Raw genomic sequence first — 26,559 nt, forward strand, 5'->3', positions numbered from 1 at the left:
CACAAATTCATCGCAGCAACTCCCCCGTTTCCTGTGGTAAAAGCTCGACCATAACTTGTACACGAGGATCGGAATTTCGCCAGTTCGATGTCCACTATAACATGATGGGCCACAATATGTCGACCCCCCACCTACACAAGCATTACAACAGAAATAAAAAATCATTCTTTGTTAGCTTGTTAACAAATAAGTTTAGGTATGTTTTAACTCGCATATACCTGTTACTAATGTCAGGCAGACAGAGAACAGAAAAACAACTTCCATTTAAAAGAAATTTTCTAACACTGTAAAATTCTGTGGATGACAAGAAAAAGTATTTTAACAATAATGAAGAAGGCTGTTCTGGTAAGTACACCCAAAACTGTTGTATAACCAGCGTGTCGATTAAGTGTTCGACACGCGACGAACAGACTAACGCTATTGTTATCTGCAAAAGTCTATAAATTGAATCACTATAATTACTTAATTTAGCCTAACTTATCGGTTACGCCAATCTTGCAACAATCACATCGATCTTACTAGTTTCAACGATTTTCCTATTAACGTGTAGTTGACAATTTTTGCAGTACATGCTGGTGGCAAAAGTGGTTCGAAGATGTTGGTGCCAGTATAAGTCGTTTAATTCCAAACCGCAAACAATCATTTGGGAAGAAATTTGAATTTCGAGTCTCTATCAAACAGCATTTAACCGAACGGTTGCGTAGTGTTGAAAACGTAATGGAATCATCGTTCGTTGCCAAATAAACGCAACGGCAATAAATTTTTGGACAAAATCCATGCAAAAACCAAATCAGCACTTGCTTTAACGTTTACCGAATAAACGCGTTGAACTAACCATTGTTTCCAAACATGGAGCATTGTTACCGACCACGTGACATTGTTACGAAACTAGTACCATTTTTTCGTTCAATCGGACCTTAAAAGAGACATAGCAGCCTACAACATGCAAGGTTTTTATTTGTTTTGTCATTATTTCAACATGTATTCTAAACCTAAGTACAAGAATCCTGTAATTGAAATAAGTCTGGTCGTTCACATGCGTTAGTTACCAGATACGACATCTGTACTATTCGACACGCACGACAATTTTTTAAAAAAAAAAAAAAGATGTTCGACAGACAATAAAATAATCGACGCCCTGTGTACATATAAATAAACAATATTGTGACAAAAGAGTTTTTGTACTGTAAACATGCATTAGTATCAAAATTAATTTTAAGTACAGAAAACAATACACCTCTTACAACAGCAACGTCAGGATTTGTTTGTCATGCAGACGTTTCTTAATGTCATTCACTATTGCAATGCAGTAGTTTTGCCTATCGGCATGTCTGGTGATGGATTAATGAAAACCTTATTAAACTAATCAGGTTAAAAAAGTATCTGCAGTATTCAAAAGTTAAAAGCAAAATGATTTTTCCTACACTCAATACTTACTCTCTACATTGGTCGCTCTCTGCTGGTAAATACAGACATACGATGAAAAACACTGAAAAAGGAAGCAGTCATCTTCTTAATTATTTTTTTCTGACCCTGTCACGTTTAATTTTGTACTCGTCAATGAGACGTGTTTATAGCTTCTTTGGGTGTGAAACCGAAACACAGCCAGGTTGGAAAACCTGACGCGCCCTGCAACTTGTTAGTTTAATTGTCTCTGCTAAATGTCTTGCTGTGGCAGTGACAGCTTTTAAAGCGGCGAGTTATGCGGTGATTGTGGAACGTATGTGGCGTGTTAATACCTACTTTAGGTGTAAAAACCGGAACACAGCCAGGTCAGAAAACCTGACGTGAACTGCAGCTTGTTAGTTTAGCTATCTGCTCTAAAAGTCTTACTGTTGCAGTGACAGCCTTTGTGTACGTTGCAGTTTGATAAAATACCCGACGCACTCTTCATCTTTTCGTGAATAGGGTCGTAATATATCGTTGACTTCGTCAAAACTGCATTATTAACAAACCCTTCGTCGGCCATTTGTGTTCCTCTATCGGAACTAATGCGACTAGGAACACCGAACCCAATGAAGAAGGAAAGCGTTAGCACAAGTACCAGCTGTAATGTCTTTCAATGGAATTGCTTCAAACCATTTAGTCCAACGACAAACACTAGTTAACAAATAAGAATAACCATCACACTGGGGTAATGGACCGACCAAATCTAAATCAAGTAACGACCAAGAGGTGCACGATTGTTGACAGTAACCTTAGACTTTTGACAAGGAATGCATGTTCGACACCATTGATAAACCATGCCAAACAAACCGGTTAACTTCCTCGTTGCTTTGACACTAGGGTGTGATAAACCATGCAAGGTCTAAAAGACCTTTCTCCGATATGGCGGTGGAAGAATAGGGCGACATATACCCGTAGAAACGTCTCCGATTAGCGATTTGTCTGAATCTGGAATCATACGTTTGACCGATTTCAAAGACTTATCGGAAGAATCGTCTTCTTGTTCGTCTGCAAGTTGTTCTAGAGCAGGGGTGCACAACCTTTTTACTATTGCCGGCCGCAACACACACACTGCTGTGTGCTAACGGCCGCCACTTAATATACTGTTTTTTCAACGATATACTCCTGATAATTACGACAAGTTGACGTGAGCATTATTAGAAAGCAATGGAAATGATTCCATACCTGAAAAATGTGCACTATTTATTATTTACATTTGCCAAATTACGTATATGACAATGTAATGAAATGTCGAATTATTCAATGACTTACTGCATTGTTCTTGCAAGCTAGGTTCACGTCTCCATCATAAAATAATCCACTTCCCATTTGGGATTAAACGCCCCTTTCTCTTGTTTTAACACCCTTTTGCGTTTCAGCGATATGACTGTGTCATTCCACTGTTTAGCTTTTCGACAACTGTACATGCGTACATTACAATTTTACAATTCACCGATATGCTATTAAATTAATTCCCGATCAAAGGTTGAATATCTTCGCTCCAGTCCTTTCAATGGCGCCGAAATGAAAGCTAAAGGTTTCCAGAAACCGTCAGAAAACTGATAAGACAAGCTCCGACCGCAAACGCGTTACTATCGCATATAAGGGACATACGAGCACTACCCTTTGGATACGTCAACAACGTTTTGTCACGGCGACCATTGAATATTCTGTTTCTTTGAACTAGATTTCAATCCATACAATACACCGTTTAGCTGTCTTAGATTGTGTGCAGCGTGCGGAACAAACCTCCGGTAAAAATGGTACATGGCAAGAAATCGCCGTAGCTCGGAAGAATTGGTTGGACGTGGAGTGACTGCAACTCGATCCTCGATTGGACTAATTCCGTCCTCAGAGAGTTGATGCCCCAGAAATTTTACTCTCGACTATCCGAAAACACTCTTAGATAAACGTTTAAGTAATTGTCGCAGATGTTCGGTATGCATTTCTTCAGTTGGGAAAGCTATGAGCAAATATCGTCAATGTAAGAAATACAAATGGAATCGAATAACGATCTTTGACCGTCTTGCAAGTAGGGGAGTGCGGCGGCGGGATGGTTTTTATTTGGAATAGGGGGATTTGTAAAGTTCCTTGAATTTGACAGTAGGTTTGGAATTGTTGCTGTTGTTTTTGGATTTCGTGTTTGGGGTATTTAAATGGAATGAAGGGGAAAGGTTGGCCATGAAGGATAAGTTTGTCTGAGGTTGTGAGAAAACAAAGTCGTGGAGGATATTTATATTCTTCTTCCAGGATCAACGGCCCCTATGGCGTGCAGAAATGAGATAAACTAACACTACATCGTGATCGGAAAATGGACAAGCGGAAAGTAATGATGTTTGGGAATTAGTTGTTTCGATATATATATTCTGTCTATGCGTGATTGGGTCCTTGGGAAGCGATGGGAGTATTGACGATGGGTTGGGTATAGGATGCGAAAGGCGTCTTGTAGTTCGTTGCAACGTCCGGAGACATCGAAGACGTGACAGGAGGAAATTCCTTAAAAACAGCTTCAAATTTGTTAAGCGTTTGTTGATTACAATCGTTGCTAGCGTTATCACCGCATGACTCGTCCGTAGATAACTTATCACCTGGAACATCGGCATTGAAAATTGGATCATGCTTTTGTTTGCTTTGGACAAAGAGAAAACCAACGTGGAATGATGCTGACGTCACTTCCAGAACCAACAAGGAATTTTTGACCCTGTCGACTCACCACTCACCAACTACTTGGTGGCTGGTTATTCTGTGGTCTGGGTAAGAATTCCTTTAAACGTAATTCCTGCGTCTGGGAAAAATCTGAATATGAATCTGACGTTATTCTGGTGAAAAACAACAAATATACACCTTATGTAAAGATTGTATTTTCTGACGTTTCGCATGTACGTACGATTAGGCTTAAACACAGTAGCGAACCCACGGGCAAAGAAATTAGGTGACGAAAAAGAACAAAGGGCGCAACAGCTAAAACACAGCGGGACATAAATCAATGGACACCATTAATCACAAGTCAAACGGTCAAACATGGGATACAAAAGTAACGAATGGTTACGGGCGAAATTGTGGAACATGGGCGATAGTACGTTTCCTAGGTAGCAAATTAATATAATAATTTTCAACAACCAACCGTTTTGCCAAAATTGTTTCTTGTTTTAATAGTTTTTCTTCCTTTCAATTGATACGGTGGTCGGTGTCAAGTATGTGGGCACATAGAGCAGATTTATTTGGTTCCATATTGCGCATGGCTGCCTTGTGTTCTTTAATACGGGACGTTAAATTGCGCTTAGTCTGGACAATATACACAGTGTTACAATCAAGGGAGGTGGTAAGTTTCCCGTCCGGTTTTGCAGTGACGTTTACATCCAAAAATGTCAGACTATGGTCGTGTTGTGTTTCCCGGGTTAACTTGGTAGAAGGTTCAATGTTGTTTATGTGATTATGAAACCTTGCGAACTCGTCTTTTGCTATGATGACGTACGTGTCATCGACGTCGCGGGGGTGTTTTGAAGGAAGCAAGAGCGGTTTGCTCAATCTGTTCCATTGTAATGTTGGCCAGAACCGGTAAAATGGGAGACCCCATTGGGGGCAATGTCGTGTTTATATGTGAACGACATCAAACGATCATGCGGAAGTAATTTATATTCAGAAATAATCTTAACAAACTCACTGGAATTTTTTACAGTAAAGGCAATAAAATTTGGTTGATGAACTTAGATAGCTGGTAGGTTGGCGAGTTAACAAAAGAAACAACCTTCCTTATGGATTTTGGGTAACCAGTAGAACTTTGGGAGCACACCGTCGCTGCTATGTAGTCTTCGATACTCCGGTTGGGATATGCAGTCTTCTGTCCGTAATTTCCACACAAATTTGTTCAGTTTCGTCTCCAGTCTGGTTGTCACAAATTACGTGGTTACACATCAAGTTACGGTGTATTGTGATGTCATAGTTGATTGTGATGTGTGAAGTACTGTACAGTGGTAACGGAATTATTATTAAAAAAGTGAGCAGACTGTCAACAGCTTATTCTGCAGCAGTAAAGCCAGTTTCAAAAACACGCCAATTAAACTAACCCGACAGCGTCGCCCAAGAAAAACAGTCTAGGGTCAGACGCGACATCTGGGGGCTCGTCCGGGATCACTTATTTTTTTGGCGTTAGTTTATCGAACTGAAGTCTTTGTGCAAATGCAAAATGGACAGGCTGGCGGAGTTGGGAAAGCAAATGGGGCTTACTGGAGAAACGTTAATCAAGTTTGTCAACGAACAGCAAGCGCTTGAGCGTGAAGAACGACGTCTGGCGCGTGAAGAAGAACAACGTCGAATAGAGGCTGAACTGGAATTAAAACGTCTGACGCGGGAAGAACAACGTCGAATAGAGGCTGAACTGGAATTAAAACGACTTGAATTGCAACTTGCCCAAACCAGAAACGGTGGTCTGGACGTTGCTGCAAGTCGGACGAAAACACCAAAGTTGCCTTCGTTTGTTGATGGAAAAGACGAGCTCGATAGTTATTTATTGCGCTTTGAACGGTTTGCGGCTAACAGCAAGTGGGACAAATCAGAGTGGGCGACTTCGCTGAGTGCGTTGCTAACCGGAAGGGCGTTGGAGGTATACTCGAGATTGTCCGATCAAGACGCCGTGGATTACGATCAACTTAAACGGGCACTTTTGCTTCGTTACGATCTAACCGAGGAGGGTTATCGGGTCAAGTTTCGCGAGTCAAAACCAGAGTCTGGAGAAAGCCCTGTACAGTTTGTCGTTCGTCTTGGAGGCTACCTTGACAAGTGGGTGAAAAGTTCAAACCACACAACTGAATGGGAAAGTGCCAGGCAGTTGTTTATCAAAGAACAGTTTCTTAAAGCTTGTTCCAAGGAAACAGCGACTTACCTTAAAGAGCAGGCGCCCAAGTCCCTGGATGATTTAACGGCCTTAGCAGAGCACTTTTTGTCTGCACACGGAAAAGAAATGTCCAATGATGACAAAAACTTTATGCGAGAGGGCGATCGAGACATGCGTGATTTCTGCACGCATTGCAAACGCCAAGGTCACACGGTAAAGGACTGTCCGCGTAAGCAAGTTGATAGCAGAACGCCTAGGCGGTGTTTCATATGTGACAAGACAGGTCACTTTGCTAAGAACTGTACGTCGCGGCCAACAAATGTTTCAGGGTCTTTGGTTATGGAGGCGAAAGCAGCGTCTCTGCCAATCACAAAAGGTTTTGTGGGAAAGCACCCTGTTATGGTTTTGCGTGACACTGGATGCACTGGTGTGCTGGTAAATAAAAGGTTTGTCGACCCCAAGGATATCATCGAAAGGCAAGGATCTGTTACGCTTGCTGATGGACAAGTGGTGCAAACCGAAGTAGCGAAAATATTTATTGATACGCCGTATTACACGGGAACTGTAGAGGCGTTGTGCTTGCCCAGGGCACCGAATGATTTGTGTCTTGGAAATATCGAGGGTGTACGGAATGCAGATAATCCTAACCAATTCTGGTGCGAAGCAAATGCTGCTACAACTCGATCAGGAGGCAAAAAGAAGGCATTGGTTCCGTTGGTTGTTGCTGATGATAGCAAATGGTCTGTTTGTGATAGACAAGCATTTCTAAAAGCTCAAAAGAAGGACACTTCGCTTGCCAAGCTGTGGGACAGTACGGAGGAACTGGTGCGAGGCGACCGGGTGACTAAGTTTAAAGTCAAAGAAGGCCTTCTTCATAGAATGTACAAGCATCCGAAAGTTAACAACGGTGAGTGGCTAAAGCAGCTTGTTGTACCTACGACACTAAGGGAAAGAGTAATGGCAGTTGCCCATGACTCCATTATGGGAGGTCATATGGGAATAAAGAAAACGTATGATAAGATCACTACTAACTTTTATTGGCCTGGAATTGCCGGTGACGTAAGGAGGTATTGTAACTCATGTGACATTTGTCAGAGAACTGTAAGCAAGGGGAGTGCCATTAAAGCACCCCTTCAAGCGACGCCATTGATAGACACGCCCTTCAGGAGAGTCGCGGTGGATATTATTGGTCCAATTCACCCAGTAAGCGACGATGGACATCGATACGTACTCACGTTAGTGGATTATGCGACCAGATATCCCGAAGCCGTAGCGTTGAAATCAATTACAACGGAGTCCGTCGCCGAAGCACTTGTAGACATGTATAGTCGTCTTGGCATACCTGATGAGGTTCTTAGCGACCTCGGTACACAGTTTGTATCTGAGTGCATGAAAGAGATGGAACGACTCCTTATGGTCAAACATTTGGCTACGACCCCATACCACCCAATGTGTAATGGTCTGGTTGAAAAATTCAATGGTACCTTGAAACGGATGTTGAAAAGGCTTTGTTGTGATCAGCCGAAACAGTGGAACCGTTACATTAATCCACTGCTTTTCGCCTACCGCGAAGTACCACAGGAGGCGACGGGGTTTTCCCCATTCGAGTTACTCTATGGAAGAACGGTTCGGGGTCCAATGGCAATCATGAGGGAGATATGGACAAACCCCGACACGCCGTCCGATATTACGTCGAGCTATCAGTACGTGGTCGACTTAAGGAATCGGATCGCAAACACCTTGCAGTTAGCCAAAGAAGAACTGTCAAAATCACACAGTCGGTACAAACAGTACTTTGACAGGAAAACCAAACCGCGGAGATTTAAAGAAGGCGATAAAGTTCTTCTATTGCTCCCAACCGACCACAACAAACTGTTAATGCACTGGAGAGGTCCATTTACCGTTCTCGAAAGATTTGGTACCAACGACTACGTGCTTGACATTAATGGAAAGACAAAGAAGTTCCACATAAATTTGTTAAAACAGTACATACAGAGACATGTCTCGGGTAAGGAAGGCCCAGCTGAGGAAGAAAGGTGCAGACAGGATTCCCATTCATGTGCGACCGCTCTCGTTGCAAGTGGTTCGGACCAGGTGACCTATGGAGAACAACTTGACGAGGCGCAATGCAAGCAAGCGGAACAACTCGTCCGACAGAACGGATCTGTGTTTAGCGACAATCCAGGAAGTGTGGAGTTCATTGAGCATCGAATTGAGTTGACTGACGACCATCCTGTGCGCTCTAAGGCTTATCCCGTGCCTTACCACATGCGACAGGAGCTCGAAAAGGACATTGAGGAAATGATGCGACTGGGCATAATACAGCGTTCGCGTTCCGCTTATGCTTCGCCGGTGGTCATCGTGAAGAAAAGGGATGGGACCAACAGAATTTGTATCGATTATCGCAAGTTAAACAAGCTGTCGATATTCGATCCAGAGCCGATGCCCACGGCGGAAGAAATTTTTCAGAAGCTTTTTAGAAGTAAATATTTTACGAAGATTGACCTCTCCAAAGGATACTGGCAGGTGCCAGTAGCAGCCGAAGACGTCCCCAAAACGGCGTTTGTCACCAGCGGAGGTACGTACAAGTTTCTTAAAATGCCGTTCGGTATGGTAAACTCGGGGGCAACGTTCATGAGAGCAATGCGGATGTTGCTTCGGGGCCTTGACCACGTTGATTGTTACATCGATGATATACTGCTACACACGGGAACGTGGGAGGATCACCTTGTCTCGCTAAAAGCACTTTTCGGCCGCTTAAAACAAAAAGGTGTCACCATTAAGCCGTCAAAGTGTGTAGTGGGGACTCATACTGTCGAGTTCTTGGGGCACAGTGTGTGTGATGGCAGTCTTGGATTAAACGACCGAAATGTTGAGAAAATCAAAGGAGCGAAACGGCCGGGGACGAAGAAGGAAGTTCGCTCATTTATTGGTCTTACAGGTTACTACAGAGATTTTATCCCCAACTACGCGGCTATTGCGTCACCGTTAACAGACTTAACGAAGAAAGGACAGCCGAACGCAGTTGTTTGGGGTGATGCACAGGAACGTGCGTTTGGAACCTTAAAGTGCATGTTGACAAGTCAGCCGATATTGCGCTTGCCTGATGTTCACAGGGAGTTTGTTCTGCGAACCGATGCGTCCCAAACCGGAATAGGATGTGTTTTACTGCAACAGCATGAGGGAAGACTCTACCCCGTGAGCTACGCAAGTAGGAAGTTGTCTCCCGCGGAGGCGGCATATTCGACTATTGAGAAGGAGTGCCTTGCAATCATATGGGCAGTTAAAAGGTACAGGATTTACCTTTACGGTTGCGAGTTCGTGTTGCAAACGGATCACCATTCCCTGAAGTGCCTATTCTCAGCAAAATATGACAATGACCGTGTGATGCGCTGGGCGATGTATTTGCAGAGTTATCGCATTCGCTTTGAGTATATTAAGGGTTCGGAGAATGTTGGTGCCGATTTTCTTAGTAGGTCGTAACAACAACGTTGGTAAAAGTTGTACGGCTTTTGTACATAAATCGCTGTGTGGTGTTTCTTTGTGTTTCGTAATTTGTTTTGTGTTAGTTCTCGAAAAACGATGTTTTCTCTTAAATAGGGACATCAAGTTACGGTGTATTGTGACGTCATAGTTGATTGTGATGTGTGAAGTACAGTGGTAACGGAATTATTATTAAAAAAGTGAGCAGACTGTCAACAGCTTATTCTGCAGCAGTAAAGCCAGTTTCAAAAACACGCCAATTAAACTAACCCGACAGCGTCGCCCAAGAAAAACAGTCTAGGGTCAGACGCGACACTGGTACATGTTGATTTGGCAAGTTTCTTGTAGGTTTTGTTGTCCGAGAGCAAGGTGACAGCTTTATTGTCATAATCTTGTCTGCCACAGTGCAATATACCTTTGTCAACCTTGGATATGATGATGTTGGTGTCGTTCCTCAAGCTCTTAGTAAAGTTTGAAGGTGGCAATTTGGCTTTTATACTGATGCTTATGAAGCATTCACAAAACTGGCCGTCTGAAGAGTTTTAATCGTGTCAATATCCTCCTCTGTTAGGGCGACGACAATGAAACGACATTAGACACGGATGACAAATTAGGCGAATTAATCCCCATTCAACTAATTCGGTAGTCGCGCTTGTTGTCGGAACAAGTGGAATTCAGTAATTTCGTCAACCGAACCTGTTCCTGAGGGAATATTCAATTCTCCATTAATATTTTTTTTACCAAATTCAGAATTGGAAAACACCCCACCATCACCGTGTCTTCCTGAGTCACTAATATCGTGCTTTTGTAGTTTTGGAACGTCTGGCATCACATCCAAAAGAGCAATGTTTCCAAAATAAGTTTGTTGACAGTTGAGTGCCCAACCCGGAAACTTAAAGATATAGGGCATGTAGGGATTAAAGTTTGCGAACATAAGTCCATTATAAATCTCGTTTTTTGGTTAAAACGCAACGTTAGGGCGCAAGAGAGCAGTATTCGTTGCGTTGTCCTTGGCAACGGCGGGCAAAGTTGATCTACGCTTTTTAATTTAAATAGGAAAGCCCGAGCTAAAATGTTATTAATCATAGTGGGTAGACGTTTCGAACTCTAAACTGCACGTAGAAAAGCGTCAAGGTAAAAAGGCACTAAGCAAGCAGAGAAATCACACAGCACAACAGCGACGCTCTTTCTGCAAACAAATGTATGTATTTTGCACCTCACAACCTATTATCAACGTTTTGCAGTTTGTACAGGACTTCATTTTAACCTAAATACCCATTCCATGAAAAAACTAACTTTACTTTGAAGTTTGGACCTTGACCAGAAGGATAGAAAGTAATATTTTAACAAACCTCACCGGAAGCTTCATTTTTCAAAATTTGCTCCGACTTGTCGGAAAAATAGTGGCTGATGCTTGGCTGCCAAGCCTGTAAACCTATTTGTCAAATGGTGGTTGAAAAATTGCTGGGATTTATTTCACGCACATGCTAAGTATTTTGTTGCTGAATTTTAAAACAAAAAACAGTTTGTGTTAATTAATGAAACCTTTATATTAGTGGTGTGGCGTCGAGTAAGCAGCAATTCAACATCTTAAACAATCGCCTAAAGAGTAGACTCAAGCAAGTAAACTTTTACGTAGCCTCGTTTTTTTATGTTGGCATTTTCAGTTTTTGTCTGAAAATAGAATAGCAACAAAAATTATTTAAAAAACACAACAAAAACAAATAACTCAACGGTAGGTCCACTTTCGGGTCTGCCACGATAAAAACTATAAAATCTGTTTTCTGCGACACGCCGCTGTGGCAGCAAGAGAAGCGACGAGAGACTGCACTAAAGGTGTTAGTAGCCAAAACGCGAAAGGTGTAGGCAGCAAGGGCAGTGACGTAGAATTGCGATAAGGCGATAACGCACAAGAGGACAAAAAGGGTGAGAGAGCGCAAAATTTATTTATGCTTTTCCCGACAAGTCGGAGCGAGATCTGAAAAATCAAGCTCCCGGTGAGGTTTGAACTCACGACCCTGGGCTAACCAGGCCCGACGCTCTACCAACTGAGCTACAGGAGCTCATTGGCTTCACGGGGTATATTGTGGCCAAGGTACACTGGTGCGCAAGTGGCAAACGTTGATTTTTGTACTTATATAAAAACGTTTATAAAAAAGCGTAGATCTCCCACTGACGTTGGTTTGGGATTAAAGCGTTCAAATTCTTTCAAAAAGTGATAACTAGGACTGGCCTAGATTTCTACTTAATCAGCCAAGCAAGATGTTTTTTTGAATATATATATTTCGCCTATGCGGCATCCTCAGTATTCTAAAAACAACAACAAAAATAATCGTAATGATTAGCATCCATGGCACACATCAAGACTAACATGTACTTATGTACGAACTTTCCAAGTTGTAGTTGATGCATTAGATGAATCGGCAGAATTTTGGTTTTTATTGGTAACTAAGCGCAGTGCCCGACTCTGCATAACCACTAGAGGATTTAGCAGTGACGGACTAGCTAGAAGACCATATCTTAAGTGAGAGTGTACTAGCGCATGATACACAATTCGTAGTGTGTCTTGGCCAATGTGGCTATTTTTTGCAGAGCATGCTGATGTGCGGACCCCATGAAAGTTGGCTATCGAACTCAATGCCAAGATATTTAGCTGTTTCAACTTGTTCAAGTGTGATGCCATTGATTTACAGGTGAAATGACTTGTTGTGTAATTTTTTACATCTGGAGAAGAGCATGAACTTGCTTTTCAGGCAATTAACTGTTAGTTTCTTGGACTGCATCCATGTATTGTCAATTTCAATATTGGCATATTTCTCCAAATCCTCTTTGTTTTTATGTGACATGATTAGAGATATGTGTCCTCTGCAAATAGAGTTGTGTGCAATGTGGAGGCGCAAGGCAAATCATGCGCCACGTGTGCGTACCAAACAATTACTATAATTCTATAAATTAGGCGAAAGATATTGTACTTCAGCTATAAACCATGGGAAATGACAAACACATGCAACTTCAACCTTAATAAACTTATCTGATTGGTCCAGCAACTAACATAAAAAAGGCTTCCACCAGTCCATGCATTTATAAAGTCTGGCTTGAACAAAATTTCTCCAACTACGTTTGTGGGACAAATTCGAACAACCAAAAATCACCCGTTTCTGTCTCTGCCATTTACTTTGGAATTAGTTTTGTTTATTTCGATTTCACCCATAACTCCCAATTAACTTTTGTTCTTTAGCGCCTCTAGCGGTATTTTAAATTCTACCGGTTAGATTGGCTTGTGTGTAAATGTGTCAGTAAATCTTTTTCGTATCCAACCACCAACAACATTTTTTAAAAGCAAAAATAAATAACATTTTACGTTTGTTGATTAATCAAGGCTTGGAGCTGATGCACGAACTTACAAGTTGGAAGCGCCAAGAGCTTTACATTGACCTGCAAAATTATGATAACGCAGAGTATTATGCAAAGTACAGGTAACTACATGCGTGCGTTTGAGTGCCAAATTTTTGAATTCCTATTTGTACCATCTTGACAGCAACTTCGGCATCAGTTCATCGGGGGAGAATTACCGTTTGACTGTTGGTGGGTACACTGGTGAGGCAGGTAAGTGAGCAAACAGGTTTAAATAAATTAGCTTGACACAAAGGAGGTTTAATGATCTCTAACTCAGGGGCGCACAACCTTTTTTTTATTAATGCCGGCTTCATCACACAAACTTTATTTTACTAACAGTCGCCAATGGGTACAAACTAATGATTTCCCTTATGCCCAAAGTATATTAACGTTTTACATTTAACAATATTTTTACCTAAACAATTTTTTTTGACTTGTAACAAAAACTGATCAATTTAATGAGCTAAACATCTAGGTAAAAAGTTTTGGACAATGCACGACTGACAATACAAATGTACTCTAAAGCATGTGTACGGCCGCAGGTTGTGCCTTACCCGTGGGTGAGTTACACAACTCATATGAGGATGCGTGACAAAATATTTCATACTATCCGGTCGCGTGCCACGTGACACGACTTTTTAGATCCTTATCCGGTGACAGTCTATCCTACTGAAAATTGCGAGCTCTTTTTCAAGCGTTATGACCTGATTTGAACAAATGAACAACTATTTCACGCGTGCCATTTTGCAATCAATAGCGTGCTAAATTTGACTCAAAACTATAAGTTTTTTATGCAAGAGATTTTTTATAGGTTTTTTATGCAAGAGACAACAGTGCGCTGACCGAAAAGTACCACAAAGTGGAAATCTGTGTGCCTGCTATAGTCTACCAGCTAACACAGTGCCACATCAACACCTGCACTGATGAGACCTTACAGGTCGAAACAGTGCGTGTATACACCCTGTCTGCAGCTCTCAGTGCGCCGACTGTTGTGGAAAAATCTTGCATAAAATAAAATGTTTCGCAAGTATATCTGTATTTGCTGTTCACACAATGCCTAAAACTTATTAAACATACACTGCTTTATTTTACATGCCAGGTGATTGGCTGGTTAACATCTGAACCGCAAACTAAAGTTTTGAAAATTTTACACAAAATAGGTAATAATCTGGTGGTTCACAATCAGATGTCATTCTCCACACATGGCCGAGACAACGATAGATGTGGTATGAGAGATGTCATCAATCCAACCTGGACGGAGAGTATTACAGAGAGGAGACAACAGCAGCCGATTCGAACCGTTGGAATCCGGTATCACGTAAACGTTCGGAAATGAAAATAAGACCTGTGATGTAATAAAACTGAGGGCAAAACAAAATAAATAAAATTAGTTGCGAGATTACATGAAAATAAGAAGAAATCATCGAAATTATTGGAAACCTTAACATTTCTTTCGTTATTCTTAGAAGAAGTGATCAACAATTTATTAACGGCATTTACTTATTACCACCACGATTGCAGCGAATTTATTTTCTTGATGCTGTGGTTATTTTATAAATAACTTGCTTCGCCAATCATCTCATGTGAAGCCTTTTGCTTGTTGCGTTATTACTGAGTTAAGCGTGACAGACCTCCGGGTCACGGTTTAGCCTAAGTACGGCGCCCTTGAATGCAGCCCGATCCGCCCTGCAGACACCATTATCATTTCGGCGAAAAACAAGAAAAAAAATCCAAAATTTCGTCACGCATCACTACACACAATTACATATTGCAAAAACGAAAACATCCTAAAATCAATGCAGCCCTAAACAGCGATACAAAATTAGTTGTAAATACCAATTAACGCAATATTCGAACGAAACAACTTTACTTCCGATCAGGTGGAATATGACATACAGCGTACAGCCTAGATTAAAACGTACACATTCCAGTCGACATGTTTGGTTAAAAATTTGAAAATGTTCCGAACCGACGATTTCTTTTTTAAATTGCCTCCAATGTAATCCAGGGCAAGTATCACTAACAGTTTACGTGTGTCAAAACAAGCACACACTGTAATTCCGCAGGCTTGAACGTCCTTGTCAATTACACTTCATCAAACGCCCTTTTATTGGGTTTACTGTACAACAGAAAACGATATAATTTTCTGCTTCATATTTATGTTGTAACGTATTGTCTGCTTGATCTATTGCGTTCTCCACGGCAGGTTTTATACAAATTTGCATAAAAGTGAAAAATATTTTAAGAATATGTGTGTGCGATAACAGTCATCAAAGTGTGTCTCTATTTAAATTTCTGTCCTTACATAAACAAAGATTAGTAATTCAATAAAACTATGGATGAAATCGACATGGTGTAACTACTATGCTACTGGTGGATAATGTGTGTACTTCAGACAAAAACATAAAAGCATACGCATTTGTTTTGTATACTGCCTACCAAAGCCTAGAACATGCAGTGCATTTCATTGAGCGTTACATAAAGTGGCTAACCACCCACACCACGGAGTGTACCTATGCGACATTTCCGTTTTTAAAGTTTAGTATACAACGAAGCCGTTCAGTGCTGCATGGATTACTCTATCAGGGCTGGATCGTGCCGATTATATTTTCGTGAGGATTGTTATGTATGAAATTATTTGAGCTTTAACAAGTTTAAATATTTGCTGCTCTTTTCACACGAGTTTAGTGACAGTAATCATAAGCAGGTCTGTGTAAGTTGTAAATTTTAATTACTCTGGTGAATTTGTGCAGGCCAAGGGCTCAAAGTCAAAAAGTTATTAAATATGCCGCATTAGTCTTATGTCTACGAAGTGAATGAAAGTGTACATTAGCATTGGCGAGTACCTCTCGCTTTAACAGGTGTGATTTACGCATGCTTTATCGGCTGAGCTACGGTGTGGCTCAAAAGTTACAATCTAACTCCGAAAAGTGGTTGATCCAACTTGGTTATATATATATATGCAGTGGCTGTAATTTCCATGTAAGGACTTGCGCATTAGGGCGACCCTGTTTTGTCATGCGATAGCATCAACACTTTTGCGTTTACTGTATGACCATGTGAAACAACTGTAGTCCAGATGTTATTGCCAATTTGCAAGCTTGAATAAAATTGCTTACTACTTTCTTTATATTATTGTACATTTTATTGGTCGTTAAAACTGGATATGGTTTGTATGTACACTACGTACGTCAATCAAGGAAGTAGTATCGCCAACTTTGGAATTAATAGTTCACAGAATCAATCAACAGTGAATACTAGAAATCAGAAAGAAAACCGATTGAGTTAGACAAAAATATAGTCAGTGGAATTCATACCAAGTCCGTGCTACCGCGAGTGATGTAACCTTTCTGTTACAGCTTTACGAGAGTTTAAACCCTCTTCCCGTTTAACGACCGATGCTCGTCGAAGTTTAAGAGGTTTGTAAAGGAGATTCGAACAGGGAACGGTGTTTGGTAACTTCGTAAATTCGAACGTTTTGTTCCGACTACATACGCTCGCAAACCCCAATGTAACCTCACTGGGTATGTTGCTGCGATTATACACGCAAAACGTGATTCTCTTTTTCTGTCAAACCATCCAAACCCCTTGGCAGTTCGACGGGTATGACTTTTTGGGCCCGGACAGAGCAACAGATAACTAGCAATGTACTTCCCAAAATCGATATTTTTGACATAAACAAACCATTATCAAAAGAATCAACAAGAACATAAGTTCGTCGCATTTAGTGCCATCTGGTACTTCATCCGCTAGACGGCGCTGGGAAAGGTTCTAATGAACCGTGGGGTTTTATACTTACGCTACCTGGCTCGTTTTGTGTCTGGACAGTTTTAGGTGTTGGTGAGTGTAGTTTGTGCGTGAACCAGTGTGTTAATGGGGGTGGTAGGGTGATTTGGTGATGTTGGGCTATTCTTACATGCGATGCCTGCTTTGAGAACTGATACAAATTGAATTTTAATAGTTGTTACCACAAGGTTATATTACACCTTGCTGTTTCTTGTAGAATAATTTGCAAAACTATAGCAAGTTATAAGCAGTCAGTTCCATCATTTCAACGCAAGGTGCAAAACGGCGAAAACGAGTCTTTTTTCTTGCCTGCAAGCTTCAACAAATGAACCGTAGTGTTGCTTACTTTGTCTGGCACTGAATAGTTTAGGTTTCTTTAGCTTTAATTTGTTCCCTTTGCATTTTAAATGATTTTTCGCAGTTGTATTTGCCGAAGTTGGGGATTTGTTAACGACTGAACATTTTGTTTTGCCAAACGATATTCTTTTGCATAACGTCGTTCATAATTCAGGAGTAAAGCCGAAGCTGTATCTTAATAAAAAGCCGTCGTGATACCCACCCTGATATCTTAAACCATGTCAGTTGGTCCATAATATCACACTTGCAACATTGACTTCTCATCACGTTGTGGGTCGGTACATTTACGTCACTTTATGTCATGGGAATGTTGGGTGGTCGCAAATAGTTCATTACGACACGAGTGAATGTAGGAACACTATTTACAGATTTACTCAAGTTCTGTGAATAAGGAGAATGGTCCATACTGTTAAAATCATTGACATGTTTTATTTGTTTGAAAAGTTTCGGCAAGAACTTATGCCATCATCAGTTGAAAATGACGCGCTTTTTCTAACTCCAGGATTATATGGACTAGACTGACGTCACAAAACATTGAAAGGTTTTCCGCCTCTAGGGGTGTTTGGCCGATAGCAATGATCTGGTTCAGGACACCTTTTCACACACACATGAGCGTATGGGTATTTTCAACTTTGTGACAGAAAAAACTAATCACCTTACTGACGCTTTTAATACACCAGAGCAATGACTCGGCTAAAAAGTGAGAAATACGAAAACACATTTTGTTGTACGCCCGATTTGTGGATGCGTATTGCGGCTAGCGGTAAAAAATTAAATTCATTGAAAATTATTTCACGCTTCATCGATATTTTCCGGCATATTTTTTGGGGAACATCTGCGAGAAATAAAAACTCACTCCGCTGTCGCCAACACACTAAATTACCGAGTCATGGGCGTTGGTAAAGTTTGCGGTCGTCAGCTTCCTTTCAGCTTCAGGTTAGGTTGGTTTACGATTCGATAGGCAGTAAATTCAGCTTACCGACTGACGTAAAACTCGCTGTGATCGTAAAACAAAGTGAGAGCGAGATCACGCTTTGTTGAAATTCTGTACACTGGATGACGCGAACCTGTCGCGCTCCTGTTGATTAAGATCGCCTAAATTGGGGTTTCCTAATTTTTTCCTGTTTTGCCTTGTTCAGAACCCTAACCTGCATAAAACGTGTTTAAATAACGGCGCATGAATAGTAAACAAAATTCAAAATTGCTGCATTAGCCTACCAGGGGCGGCATGATGAGCACACCTCGCTAAGTTTAGCGAGCTCGCTACTGACGCAAAACCTCGCTAACGCAACTTTTGGTATGACGAGCCGCGTTCTCGCTAAGCGATTCTCGTTAAGTTCCTCGCTAACTAACGAGGATCTCAGACCACTCGCTAAACTCATTTTTGTCGAAAAACTGCATTTTGGCAGCATATTTTGCAATTACTTGTTATAAAAATAGGCCAAAAATAACCAAGTGTTCATGAAATATGTTTCACTTGGGGGTAATAGTTTAATTTTGCTTGCCTGCATTTGCAATATCAGTATGTTTTGTGAAGATTTGCAAAAGCTTTAAAATATAGGGTATTTAACAGCAAAACAACATATTTTTACAAAAATAATCATCGTTGTGAAAACGATCGAGAGAACCACACCATTCGAGTATATATTAGTGTCAATTTTGCATGGGTTGTTTTTCATAACGTCTATGTAAGTACAATATAGCCAATTGTAAAGTTTCTGACGATATTTCTCAACTTGTGCATTTTTGAAATTTTGACAATATTAATCGGGAGACTATGAATATTTTTATACCTGTTGTACGTTTCCGGCGTGTAAATGATTTAAATAACTCGCAATGTGTGGAAAAATTGTAATTTAATTTAAAAATTTTTATAACTATTAAAAATGAGATTGACCAGTACAATGTTAGGAAATTTGCTCAACTGTTAAGCCTAAAACCAAAGCAACAATTTGATTTGTGATTTCGGTCTCATATTATCGTAAACTTACCTAAATAATGTAAACGAACAAAAAAATGTGGGGTAAATTCAATATTCTATACCGCATATGCGCAATATATGGCAAATTACGCAACTCGCATTCAGAAACATGGGACTTAAGGCGACGCAAAGGTCCCTTTCTCCTGAAAAGTGACGCATTCTCTCGTTTTCGTTGCGCCTTTGTACGAGGTCCTAACGAGATGTGCTCGGCATACCATTTTCCGTACCGAGGTCCTCGCTAATGTCTGTTTTAGCGAGCTCGGTAGTTTAACGAACGAGGAACTTCTCATCATGCCGCCCCAGGTCACTAAATGGCTCTGTTTTTAAGGCTACAGTTTGCATTTACGGATTAAGGTTTTTGATTCTTCCCGATTTTATAAAATCGATATTCATATCAAATCAAATTTAATTTGGACAAAAAACAACCACGCTGATGAACATGTGCGAAAGAAACAAATTAATATGGGCACCGATAAAACCATTGAAGGTTATCGAGTCCTCACGGAATATCGCCGTCTGCCGTAGGGTCGCAGCCAGTCGCACTGGGAGGCGCAAACGCCAACTCGGTTCTTAGAACGATATTAGAAAGGAAACCATTGGGTTACACAAAAATAAAGTCAGTGGAATTCTTACCAAGTCCATGTTACCGCGGGTGTAGTTAATGGAAAACAAGTAAGTAACCTTTTTTGTTACAGCTTTACAAGAGCTTAATCATTTCCCCGTTCAACGAACAATGCTCGTCGAAGTTTAAGGAACGGTGTTTGGTAACTTCGTAAATTCCGAACGTTCGAAAACATGAAGGTTTAATAGTAACTTCGTCCTAATGGAAAATTTTAACTGCAGCGCTGACGTTACGTGTTCAGTACAAGTCACGAAAAAGTCAGGTTCGAATTATGGACAACTTCAAATGTTACATTCCATTTCTACAAATTGTTACGTGACATTATCAACAATATGTGATTATCAAGAAGCGATGCGCGGCCGCCATTTTGTTCCGGCCACATCCACTTGCAAATCCCATTGTAACCTCATTGGTAAGGTTGCTGTGATCATATACGCAAAACGTGATTCTCAGTGTAGGTGTATAATTTTCCACATGTGTTTGCATCGTTATCGTCGTGGTTTTATCGGTGCAAATAAAGTACAAAAATTAAAAAAGATTGCCAATAATAATGGCCGACTTTGTCTGCATGAAATAATTGAACCGATTTATTGTTTGCTGAACAAACTTTTCGTTCAAGGACGAAATCGTTGTAAAACCTTTACCGAAGCACTTTATACAACGTTTCCTAAACTGAGAACCACCAGGGGTTTGCAACGGTATGGCAAAAAAGGTGTTTCATATTATCTTGCCATTTTAAATCCAGATGTTATTCATTTTTGCTTTCTTTTGCCTTCCACGCTGAGAAGGGGGAAAAATTCATGGAACATAAGATTGCGGGCCGAGAAAACCAATGTCAAAATAAAAGGTCTACAGTGCAAAAATTGCACTAAATTCTGACTTAGGCGCATTAAGCAGCTAAAATTTCGTGATCAATTTGAGGTAAAATATTTGTACTGGGATGTCAAATAAACCTAAGCCGATTCCAGAATGAAAACATTGGATTGGAAATAATTTACATCCTTGATGCATCTTAACTTCATACAAAATTTTTACACAATTTGTAGGTTATATATGTGTGGCATATTTCTATACTGTACTTGCAATACAAATGTACAACTGCTAATCCAAGAATGGCCGAACGACAAACAGAAGGAGAAAACTCACAAAACATTGTTGCCGAGGTAAGCTTGTTGCTCTTGAATATTGAGATTTGCCGTACTAGTGGAAAGAGTTGGAGAAAATCAATCACGCATGTGGGCAGTTTAGAAACAGTGATGGATTTTTAAATATTTCGATGACCATGTGTTTGGTAATTTTGCTGGTTCCCTTCCAGAACTTACACCTACATACTGGTGACGTACATCACCATGAGCATTTGCATCAGACTGTGGAAGAACATCATCACAATCAGACTGTAGAACATCATCACGCCCATTATCATGAATCAACCATTACAGAATCAGAATATAAACGAGGTATGGGAGTTTTACTAGGGAAGGTTGTCGAACCCCAACTGATTTCGTCTTTATATTCAACCATTTGGAGATGACAAAATTATTAGCTTGATGCGACTCATTTACTTCGAATCATATACTATCTGTGTCGTGCCCCAGCAACAACATAGGATCGAATTGAGCATGCCATATGACAAATACCATTTTACATTGATATCATCACATTAAATTGTCACTACATATGTCGTTTGAATTCTACATTTTTTTTATGGTTGTCAGCAATTTCTACCAATGACCAGTTAGGTTGCCATGCATGATGCATTGCTATGGAAATCTGGTGCTATGTCTGGGAATGCAAGTTTATGTAAATGTACATCGTTGACTTTTATGTATTGAGTTACTGAGCAAAAGCAATTAACATATACCATGGTAATTAGTGACTGCCCAAAGCAGGATTCACACCAAACGCGGCTAGACGTGACGGCGTGATTTTCTCGCCCGAAGCCTCTGACGGCGAAGTTAAATCTGATTTAACTTTTCCGTCAGCCGCAATGATCCGAAGCTTGTTTTCGTTGCGTATTTGGCTTCATAAGATATATTTTAGGTGGTTTTAAGTAATTCTATTTGTATATTGAGTGTTTGGTGATAAGATATCATAAATTAACTAATCGATATTTGTTGTTGACAATGGAGCAAATTGTTTTGCGGTAATTAATTGTTGGACATTGGAAAATGTTTATTTTATTGTAGATTACGAAATATTGTAGATCAGTGCCACTAACATAGTCATTTGCTGTTCGAACAATAAAAGCGAACCAAATACTACATATGTCGTAAGTAAACGCTCCGTGGATGAATATTATAAATTAAGATTAACTGAAATTTCCCAGTAATATTTCATGCAATGGCATGATAGGCAGGATCGCCCCACTGCGCAGGTCCTTGCATGGCGATCACAGCTAACGTATCGCGATCATGAGGTTTTCAGGCTTGGCAGCCCAGGCAATGCAGCCCAGCTGGATCAGCCTGAAAACCTCATGATCGCGATACGTTAGCTGTGATCGCCAAGCAAGGACCTGCGCAGTGGGGCGATCCTGCCTATCATGCCATTGCATGAAATATTACTGCGTCATCTGATACGGTGGTAGAGATCCCCTACGTATATGTGAAGGTTGCCTGGCAAGTTGTGCGCTTGCGCACCAGTGTACCTTGGCCACAATATACCCCGTGAAACCACTGAGTTCCTGTAGCTCAGTTGGTAGAGCGTTGGGCCTGGTTAGCCCAGGGTCGTGAGTTCAAACCTCACCGGGAGCTTGATTTTTCAAATCTTGTTCCGACTTGTCAGGAAAAAGTGGCTGATCCAGCTGGGCTGCATTGCCTGGGCTGCCAAGCCTGAAAACCTCATGACTGAAATTTCCCATTGACGTTTTTACGAAACAAAGACGCTGTAGATATTGAAATGATTTGCCGCAGTGGCGCCAACATTCCGATTGAATAAGAATGTGCCTGACATCAGCATTTAAGATGAAAGCATGCTGTCCGTGACGTTTTTGCGTGAAAGGTGTTAAGTTTTCAGACACTTTTTGTTCATGTGTTTAGTAATTTGTGTTTGGATCCAGATGCTCGGGAGCTCTCACTTCCCTTGTAGAATCATGATTGATGAGCATGCGATTATTTTCAACTACTTGAACGAATAATGCACTTTAAAGCTTGTCAGAATAATGCGTTCAAGAGGTTTCGCAAACTGTGTGTGCCGCGAAAAAAAATTATGAAAATGTATCGACGCTTATATGTTGCCACTGCAAACATTTTGATAATGTCGCATCGAGCCATGAATTGTTTCAATGGTTTGCTCACAACTCATAACCTCGTGACATCACAAATAACGTACGTAACCTTTTGCAAACCACTTGAGGACAACTGTTGAAATATTTAGGTAGCTGTGACAAGCGAAACTCGGTGCCAGTAGGTTAACAAGACACTTTCACGCCAATCACACGGGCTTAGAATGTAAGGAATTTTCTTCACGCTTGTTTGGCCAACATTTAAAACAAACACTGCAGCTGAAACACCATACGTCTATCTACGATGAAGCTTTTTTTGCTGACTGTGGAACGGAAACACTCTCATACAGTCGCTAAAAGTTTTTTCTCTGAAAACACACAAAATACACAACTTTGTAAAAAAATTGGCTTGTTTCCCGTTGTTTTGCTGAGTGATTATGATTTCGATTGATTTACTGCCCGCTTATATGTTCGCGTCCACTCTTTCTGCACACTTTTATCACACTCGGTTTGGCCAGGCTGGATAGTTTAGAACTTGGAACATACGAAACAAAAATTACTCACACTATTTAACTTGGCTATAAAGCGGGTTAGAACTGTAGCATTAACAGTAGGCTGCTACACAACATGACTGATTGCTCATGCTTTTAGGATGCGATTTCTCAGCCATGCATGTTGGCTGCAGGTCCCGTCACCGATAGTCTGTTCTTGGACCAATATTTGTTTATGTAATTCAGTGCAGACATAAGTCTTTGATTATTCTGCAGGTGTAGCCTGAAATTTCAACCACCTTTTCAGCTCAATTTTGTGCAGCACATGTTACCACGTATCTTTCTTAAAACGCCCAAAACTCTACTTAAAATTGCCTGAAACTGGCTTAAATTTGCCATGGCAATAGCACATGCGTTCGTGCTCACTCAACCGTAAAATTAACCCCATTGCTTCACTGATTGCTTTGTGACGTCCTCCTTCTATTCTAACAGGGGTTTATACAAGGTGGAAATTTTCCGCAGCCAAACATCTTCAGTACAGTGTACTGCATTGTGGGTAAACTTACAACCAAGCAGAGAGTCACAACTCGAAATTGCAACTAAATATACTCTGTGATAAGCAATGTGGAGCCAATAATATGAATTGTGTATAAGCTGCTGACAGATGGCCACTGTTTAGACCTAAAGGGTCTCATTAGTGCATCAATTCATATTATTGGCTCCACGTTGCTTATCATATGATTATTGTGACACGGGGCCTGACGGCACTATTGGTTGAGCTTTGCTTGGCCATAGTGTTTCCACCTTGTTTTCTCCGTTTTGGTTGCACCTAGTTTGGTGCCCAACGGATGACGGTGATTGTATAGTCACCACAAAGTGGAAGTCTTTGCTTGGCCGTTTGGTCAGCAAAGTCGTCTCATAGTCACACCAGCTGCACTGATGAGACCTTTTAGGTCGAAACAGTGGCCATCTGTCTGCAGCTTATACACATACTCTTTGATGTTTATCGATGTCATCTGAAATTATGTTTGTTCCTACGAAGCAAAGTAGTAATTTCAACTAAAACTTTGGAAACAATCATTTGAAATGAAAATATGATGATACATAATACGAAAGGGGTAAAAAAAATTAAACAGCAGACAAAATTTTACCCGTTTTTATCATTTTTCTGGGGCATTAGACGTTACCATCACAATATGATTTTACTGATAAACGTTAATCCTCAATTTGCGTTGTGGCTATGTAGCATGCTGCACTAAAAATAAACCAGCTAAACATAAATGGTATAGCTCACTGTTTCTCAAGAAACCACAGTAACATAAATTTATTATCTGAAAAACTGTTCAAAATTTGCAGAAGAAAAGTTGCAACAGGCAGTTGATGAAATCAAAAAATATCAGCTTGAAAATCTTGATCCAGATGTTGTCCCTTACAGTGAAGTTTTCAAAAAGCTTGAAATACCTGAGGTTCAGCCAACGTTGATAGATACTGATATTTACAAAGGAATTGATCCTCGAAAGGAAAATGAGTTTCAGCCATCAACAAGCAAGGGGAACAATGATCGATTTGTTGGTAAACGCATGGAATTTCAGAAACTACTTTCAAGCTTCAAAGAACACAACCAGCAAGGCATATTTCTAGCTTTTCTAGGTCCTGCTGGATGCGGCAAATCCACTCTTTCAAAGAGATTGTACAGGCAACTGGAAACAGAAGATCACCTAGTGCTTCATCTTCGGTTCATGTATTTAAACTACGGCGATAGAAAGCTAACTTTGCAGGAGCTTCTGCTGGATAACCAGTTCAACCATGCTTCACAGGAAAAACTCAGTTTGGTTTTCCAGTGGATGATAATGAACCAACAAAAGTGTGCTTTTATTTTTGATGGATTGGATCAGGCAACCTGGACACTAGAAAATATGGCCCCTGTAAATGTGAAGTATGGCACTCCCTTGCCAGTACAGCAACTTATTGCTAACCTTTGCAGCAGGCAATTTTTTCCTAATTCTACATTGATTTTTACTTCTCGACCCCACTCGTTACTATTAATACCATTAGGACTCCGACCTAAACCAACAATTTATGTCAGTGATCTTTCCCCTGAGGATGCAAAGACACTGTTTGATAGTTACTCGGATGATAAAGCAAATGCACTGTGGAACAAACTTGAAACTAAATCTCCACAACTGCTTGATTTATGTCGCAACCCAATGCTTTTACAATTTATTGTTTATGCTGGGTTATTTGGTGAGGTGCACAGTATTTCCACCATAACTAATGTATTTGATGCCGTTTTGCAACAACTTGGTCACTCGGAGCATGCAAAAGGAGAGAAATTAGTTCACCTCAAACGGCCACTTGGCCAAATGGCATATGAAGGCATGGTTCATAAAACCCTTGTGTTCACACATGACGACCTACAAAAAGTAGGTTTAGAAGATGTAAAAGTACAGGATGTAGTGTTTAAAATGGCAAAGTTCTCCTGGTTTCCCAGTCGTAGAGTCTTTGATGGGAGAGATGTCCTCTTCTACTATCTTCATCAAGTTCTGCAGGAAATGTTTGGCGCATACTACATTTCTATGTTCATGTCAGATGAAGAATTTGGTAAAATAGCGGACGATTTGATCAATGAACCCCATTGGGCAATGGTTCGTCGTTTTGTGTGTGGCCTTTTGCTCGGACACAAACCAGGTATGTGCAGCGCATTAGAAAGTTTGTAACCGTTATTTTTATTTTGTAATTTTCAATCAAAGCCCCTGGAAGTGGACGTAGTGAAACCAGTTCAGAATCTGATCCTGTCAATAGAGCTGTCAGCGGTATGACAATGATCCATGAAATCCGTCAGTACTATATTTATTTTGTATTTGTGTGTTAAAAATTAGTTTCTGTTACATTTTTGCTAACAAAATTTTGCTAATCACTTAGCGTTGAACTGAAATATAATTA

The 26,559-nt window shown here is 40.5% G+C and overlaps 1 protein-coding gene across 1 annotated transcript; it reads left to right on the forward strand.

Moving 5' to 3' along the window:
* Positions 1-5,632: 5,632 nt before the first annotated feature.
* Positions 5,633-20,034, forward strand: LOC145909614 (uncharacterized). Its single transcript, XM_082996984.1, has 4 exons — positions 5,633-9,752; positions 13,143-13,239; positions 13,302-13,369; positions 19,979-20,034. Exons 1-4 carry the CDS (start codon positions 5,633-5,635, stop codon positions 20,032-20,034), a joined length of 4,341 nt encoding a protein of 1,446 aa, XP_082853110.1.
* Positions 20,035-26,559: the final 6,525 nt, after the last annotated feature.

The sequence above is a fragment of the Ascidia mentula genome, chromosome 7, assembly GCF_947561715.1.
Source record: "Ascidia mentula chromosome 7, kaAscMent1.1, whole genome shotgun sequence".
Classification (NCBI taxonomy): domain Eukaryota; kingdom Metazoa; phylum Chordata; class Ascidiacea; order Phlebobranchia; family Ascidiidae; genus Ascidia; species Ascidia mentula.